This window comes from Euprymna scolopes, chromosome 26, assembly GCF_053919585.1.
Source record: "Euprymna scolopes isolate OS-2025 chromosome 26, ASM5391958v1, whole genome shotgun sequence".
Classification (NCBI taxonomy): Eukaryota; Metazoa; Mollusca; class Cephalopoda; order Sepiida; family Sepiolidae; genus Euprymna; species Euprymna scolopes.
This window is the reverse complement of record NC_136507.1, coordinates 60,233,412-60,240,026: the sequence shown is the minus strand read 5'-3', so window position 1 is coordinate 60,240,026 and position 6,615 is coordinate 60,233,412. Positions and strand designations below refer to the sequence as shown.

Below are 6,615 nucleotides of genomic sequence, written 5' to 3'. Positions count from 1 at the left end.
TTCAAAAGCAAAAATCGAGAGTTTAAAATGGGTACTTCTACAGTTTACGGATCGTGCTTTTTTTTTTTTTTAGATAGGATCCTCAAGTTAAATACAATTTTTACGAAATCTTTTGTTTATTAAATTGTCAGGTGAAATCACGGAATAGTTAACAACGTCCTCCACACGTTATATATAAGTTTCTAAATAATAACTTTATTATTTCAGCACAACCATACACTGTAGAAATACCGTTTAACGAATTAATAATAGTCGTCCTTCAGCCATAACTGAAAAGAACATTCTTAAGATAGCTACGGGAAATGGAAACACAATCTTCAATTTTGGGGATTATTTACCAACACGAATGTGTCAAGACAAAGTCATGCCTCCATTAATCATACGTAATAACCCGCTGCATCTGACAAAGCATATCTGCACTTAACTTGGGGCGCAACCTGAGGTGGTCGTTTTTCTGATTGGCAAGACAAGATACCAGACGCTAAGGTTCTAACCCGGTCAAACCTTTCGTCAGTACACACCATGTTATAGCAGTGCCAGGTGAGTTTGGCGGGTCATATATGCCGCATGCTTGATTCAAGGTTTCCAAAAAAGTTCCTTTACAGTGAACTGCCGAAATAAAAAAAAAAAAACTCACAGAAGGACAGCGGAAACGATTCACGGACAATCTGAAGGTCTTCCTCAAGCAGTTCGCTTTGTATTCTAACTTATGGAAAAAAGCTAACCCAAGACAGATGTTCTTGGCATGCCGCAACTCACAAAGGGTTACAGTTGCTGAATCAGCATGCAATGAAGAACACAAGAGAAAATGTGACATTAGAAAAGAGAGTGCAATTAACATTTCTGATACAGAATTATCCCACCGGTGTCCAACACACCGGAAATACTTCAGAGCTCGAGTCGGTCCAACAAGCCACAGAACGATTGCATGATCAGTCATCTTCACAAGCGATGGACGAACATCATCATATTAGAAATTTCATTAGATCTTGCACGGTAATATTAAAGAACTTCTTATACTCCTTGTCTTGCATTATCATTTGTAAGTTATAAATAAAACTGAGTACATGATTGTTATAAAAATGATGGAGAGAGATGTCGAATTCATCGAAAATATCAATCTATTATTCATAACAAAAATGGGTAACATATTTATATCAGAATAACATGTATTTATTTTCAAATAATGAATTATCAACAGTTTTTTTTTCGAATCAAGGTAGATAACTCTTTGATAAGATATATCATATGGTTTCTTCTTTGATTTTGAGATTACATATTATCAAACGGATAACCCCTACGAAAAGATATCTTTGATTACACAAGTTCCTCAGGGTTTCAGTATACGAATCTAGAGCACATACCTGTACCCATATCCATGGTAATAAAGTGCACATAGCCAAGGCAATGACAGAAAGCCTAGAAAGTGATATTCAGTCTGTAGTAGAATAGGACCATAAATGGTTGGTAACATTTAATGCTACTAAGATTAAGCTTCTTTCCTTTAACAACTACAAAATGCCTTCTCAACAAACGATTGCCACGACAAATAACACCCTACCTGAGAGTCCATCTTTCAAACTCCCCGGCTTAACATTCACAAGCAACATGAATTGGAATAAATACTTTGAGGAGATTGTTAAGGCAACTGCAAAGAATGTGGGCTTAGTCTACCGTGCTAGAAAATCATTCACACCAGAGAGCATCTTAATCTTTTACAAAAACAAAATTCGCCCATGCATGATGTATTGTTGCCACATATGTACTGGTGCATCTACCACTAGTCTCTCACTCTGAGACAGAGTCCCAGACTCTCAAATATAATAGGTCCGGCACTGTTGGTCAAACTCCAACCTCTGTTCCATCGCCACAATGCCGCATCTTTGTGTCTGTTTTACAAGTACTTTAATGAAATGTGTTCTGGTAAACTCATAGCATACGTCCGACTAAAACGACAAGCTGCAAAATCCCACCCCTCTACTGTTGAGATCCTTAAATGTCGGAAAACCTACTATAATAGTTTCTTCTCTGACTGCTAGACTTTGGAATTCCCCCTATTCCTACTTCCCTGACTGTACTTACCTGCAGAAGTTTAACTGTAACGTAAAAAAGGCATCTCCCTACTCAATTTCTCTGCTAGACACACTCCTAAATAGTAGCCCCTTACATTTCAAGTGTTTGAAGGTGAAAAGAGTAAAAAAAAAAAGGATAAAAAGACCTTGACATTTGTTAGCGTGGAAGGTAAATTGATTTTAACTAGCGAAAATAGTATAGCAGAAGACAATTACAGAGAGGAGTGAAATAGACTATTGGATAGTTTAGATAAAGAAGTAGAATAAACTTTAAGAGCATTTCAGAACTGAGTAATAACTGAACTTTGTCTGTGTGTTCATGTCTACGTGATCAGCTAAAACTCCAAAACTACACAAAACATACCCACAAGGCTGATACATTCTTTCTCAGCATTATCTTGGGCAAAATATGGACACATTACTTTTAAAACATTCACTGTTTTGGAATAAAATTAGTTAGAAAGGGTTGGAAGTTGTGGCTGTTTTTTAATGTTATTATGTAGTTATATGATAGTTAACTTTTGCAGTTTCCAGCAAAAGCAAGAGAAGGGTTGGTACAAATGGAAAAGCGATAGAGAGAATTGAAGGGGAGAGTTATAGAGTGGAGAGGGAAAGAAAGGGAAGGAGGATCAAGAGTAAAGAGGTAGTGGGGAGATGTAGAGAAAAGGAAGGGAAAGAGGAAGGAGTACGTTAAGAGAGAAGAAAGGGGAAAGGGGAAGGGGGGCATGAAGAGAGAAGAAAAGGGAAAGAGGAAAGGGGGCATGAAGAGACAAGAAAAGGGAAATAGGAAGGAGGACATGAAGATAGAAAAAGGATAGATAAGGATGTTTTAAAAGACAGGTGCTTCACATATTTTTTTAACTCTTCTATTCTGTTGTCCATGTTTCCGGGCAACGCCGGACAATCATGCTCGTATTAAACACAATAACTCACCTCAGGGATATCAATGTGCAGTGTCGTCATGTTGAATGTAGGTGGGTGATTATTTATATCGGTTATGTTAACGGTAACATTTGCAGTGGTGTTTGAGGAAGGCGAGCCATGATCAGTGGCCATCACTACAAATCGTTTCACATCTACTTGATCCACGAGGCTTGACTTCACGGAAATAATCCCATTCGAAGAATTAATTTTGAACAAAGCTGACCCATCTCCTTCCAGCGAGAATGACAGCTTCCCGTTCTCTCCGATGTCTTTGTCGGTGGCACTCACTTGAAGAATAGACTGACCGGGGTTTTTATCTTCCTGTATACTGACAGAGTATGTTTGATGTCCAAAGATTGGCAGGTTGTCGTTATCATCTGTCACATTAATTTTAATCCAGGTGCTTCCCGTACGGGATTCGGCATATTCTCCCCGCATATCTTTAGCTTTAACCTCGATGATGTAGGAAGAAGTTGCTTCTCGGTCGAGACGTCCGCACACATATATACATCCCTGTAAAAAAATAAAAAAAGAAAAAAGAACCGAAAAGTCACACATATTAGAAAATATTTTTTATGAATTTAAATGAGAAAATTTGGAAACCTGAAAATGTGAAATGATAAAATCATTTTTATTTACTTTTTATTGTTGTTGTTGTTGTTGTTGTTGTTGTTAAAGTCCAAATTTTCTCTAATAACCTAGCTTTATCAAGATGTCAGTCCGATTAAGCATTTTTGTACCCCCTCCCTTCATAATGTTGTTATAAGAGGTCGAAGCCTCCCGAAGAGAAAATACGTCTCACATCGGTGCTGTTCAAGATCCGTGAAGTCAGCATAATACTATAATATAAATTTGGTTTCTTGGTAGAAAAATAATAAATATCGCTTATTTAATCATCCAAATGAGTTTCGGTTTTGAAAGTTCCATGAAATTTGACCATGTGAATATTTAAAAATTAAAACGTCCAATTGCTTCCATTGCTCGACCACGTATTGTCCATTTTTCTAAATTTTTGCTAATATTTTCGCTAGTCAGTTATCATAGGCTGCTGCTGATTTTCTCACACGCGCCCATACACGGTATGTTACATTGTCGAAGCTAGTTGATTTTAAATTCTTAACCCTGTGTTAATCCCATAGGGGTGTTTTGTCACCCCCCCCCACCAATTTTGCTTAAGTGCTCATAATTCCTAGTTTGCAATTTATTTCTTTTTCTCCATCCCAGCACTCTCCTGATTCAACGAGGGTATAGCACACGTGGTATGGCACAGATGTATCTCAGTTTTCCTTGGAGGTAGACGTCGCTTTGTCCTTCTAGGATGTCCAGTCACTCTAGCTGACTAACGTAGGTATGATTTTATGATTTATATATTTTAATATTTTTCCAGTGGGAATGAACATTTGTAGATTATAAGTGCATATTATGTATCATTAAGCTACTCTGTAATATTTAATATGGGATTAATATATTTTGGTATTTTCTTTATCGTAATTTTTGATGGGATTATTATTTATTTACAAATTTATTATTCTGTCAGTGTTGTAATTATGAGCTTAGCTAATGTAATATCTTAATTTTTCCTTAGTTTTATCATTTATTTTATTGTATTATTTTATATTAATATCAACAAGATACAAGTGATTCAAACTGTTCAACAAGGACTGTAGATATATTCTGAATTAGCAAAATAATTATATTTCACAAAATAATAACATTATAACATTTTTGCATTGGGGTGTATAAACACCCCATTGGATTAACCACGTTTGGAACACCCAGGTAACTGACGCAGAGTCAAATAAACATTTATTTTAAACAAGGAATTCTGCATTGGCTTTTTAATTCAAATTTATACAATGCTTATATCAAGGGAAAAATACTTAATTCATTTCGTGCGAGCCACACACGATCCTTCCCATTGAAATATTTGAAAAATAAAAACATCGTTTAAGACCGAACAGATTTAGATTTTCTGGTGACACCATTTCACAAGAGAGGAAAAAGAATAAACACAAACTGATTTCATGCCCGATGAAGACGTATATTGTCGAAACTAAGTTGATTTAAAAATTTTAAATAAATCATTATTTATGTTTCAAAAATGTTGCGTTCTATTAATTTCTTCACTTATAAATTCTATTAAACTTGATTTTTATTTGTGCTTACAAGCAATATACGAAAATATGCATATATATTCATCTCCTAGTACGTAGATAGGGAAAAGGCGGTTTTGCCAAGATATGTAGGCGCATGTTTTGGTGAAAAAACTGACCACATGTAACATAAATGTTTTGCCATCTCGTCGGTTAGACTAAAAATGAAGTAAAAAGGAAACCACACTGTTTATACAAGATAACAGGGTTTGTTTGCGTTTAAACCTAATACACCAAATGCACGTACGTGCCAAAACTTTCTAATATGTGAATATATAAAACAAAAAAGTGAACATATTGATACGTGTTGTAATCTTGTCTCGAAAGCTCCTTAACGGAACTTGTCTGGAATGATTAGCCGCAAGTAAACAGAGCTGATCTGGAATTGACAAAGATTTTGTCACATCGGAGTACCTTATCGAACTCGGGAATCTTTCTCGGAACTCTGATTTTCGAACGGAACTATTTATTTAATCCACTGGAGTAGCATGCTCTCGTTCCATAGGGACCCATGGTGTAACGTATAAAGTACTTGGTAAAATGGAGTTGTAAGTTATTCTCTTCTTGAGGTTGCAGGTTCAAACCTCACTGTAGGTGAAACTCAAAATATAATTGCGAATTACTTAGGATTTCTAATCAGTTTTTGCTCACGGAAAGAGATGGATTAAATAAAGGGTTCCGTTGGAAAATTCCACGCAGATTTCAGAGTTCGACAGAAATATTCCCAAGTTCGACAAAAAGGTTATCGAGTTCCATACAGATACATCTGTAGAGGTTCTGGGATTACATCGACCGAAACGTTGTGAAAATAACATTCAAGATGAGAATAGTTATCCGAATAATCTAAATAATGCGAATAAAACGTGATGTTTATTAAAATATTTATTAACGCCATGTGTGCTCTTCATAGAGCTCAATGCACTTTGCTAATCTTTCAGGAATTGAACGGCATACTTTTGCGAACAGCTCTAACGACACTTGAACAATGGCAGCTCGAATTTATTTTTTTTTTATTTCCAACGATGTTATAAAATATACGATTTCTTACGTATTGACAAAATCATAAACAAAAAAACATAGTTATTTGTGGCGGATCCTGTATATATCACCACACTATTAAAACAATTAATGATGTTTCGGACGGATGGTATTCCCTCCACTCAATACAATATGGTAGTTTATTGCTTTAGTGGTTATGGCACGGTTGGTTACGTAGGACGTACCGTTCAGCACTTATAGGTTAGAATTCCCCAACATATCCTCCCTTCGATACGTAGGCACAGAAAATGGTCAACATCCAAGAGTTTACAAACTCATTAGTCGGCCATTGGTGAGCATTTATTGCAGTGCCAAGTCACGAACGGGGCATTCTCTATTTTGCACAGAACACGTTCGAAGACACATTTAAAAATTCTCGAAGCAGTTGCTATTAAATTTACTTCAACCGTCTCTGAACAAACAAAAGG

General features: G+C 36.1%; 1 protein-coding gene across 1 annotated transcript in view; it reads right to left on the bottom strand.

Moving 5' to 3' along the window:
- LOC145248098 (cadherin-23-like) overlaps positions 1 to 6,615 on the bottom strand; it is a 166,900-nt gene that overhangs the window by 84,404 nt on the left and 75,881 nt on the right. The window contains exon 16 of the mRNA XM_080109887.1: positions 3,006 to 3,509. Coding sequence (XP_079966013.1) covers positions 3,006 to 3,509 — 504 coding nt within the window. The remainder of the gene's footprint in view (positions 1 to 3,005; positions 3,510 to 6,615) is intronic.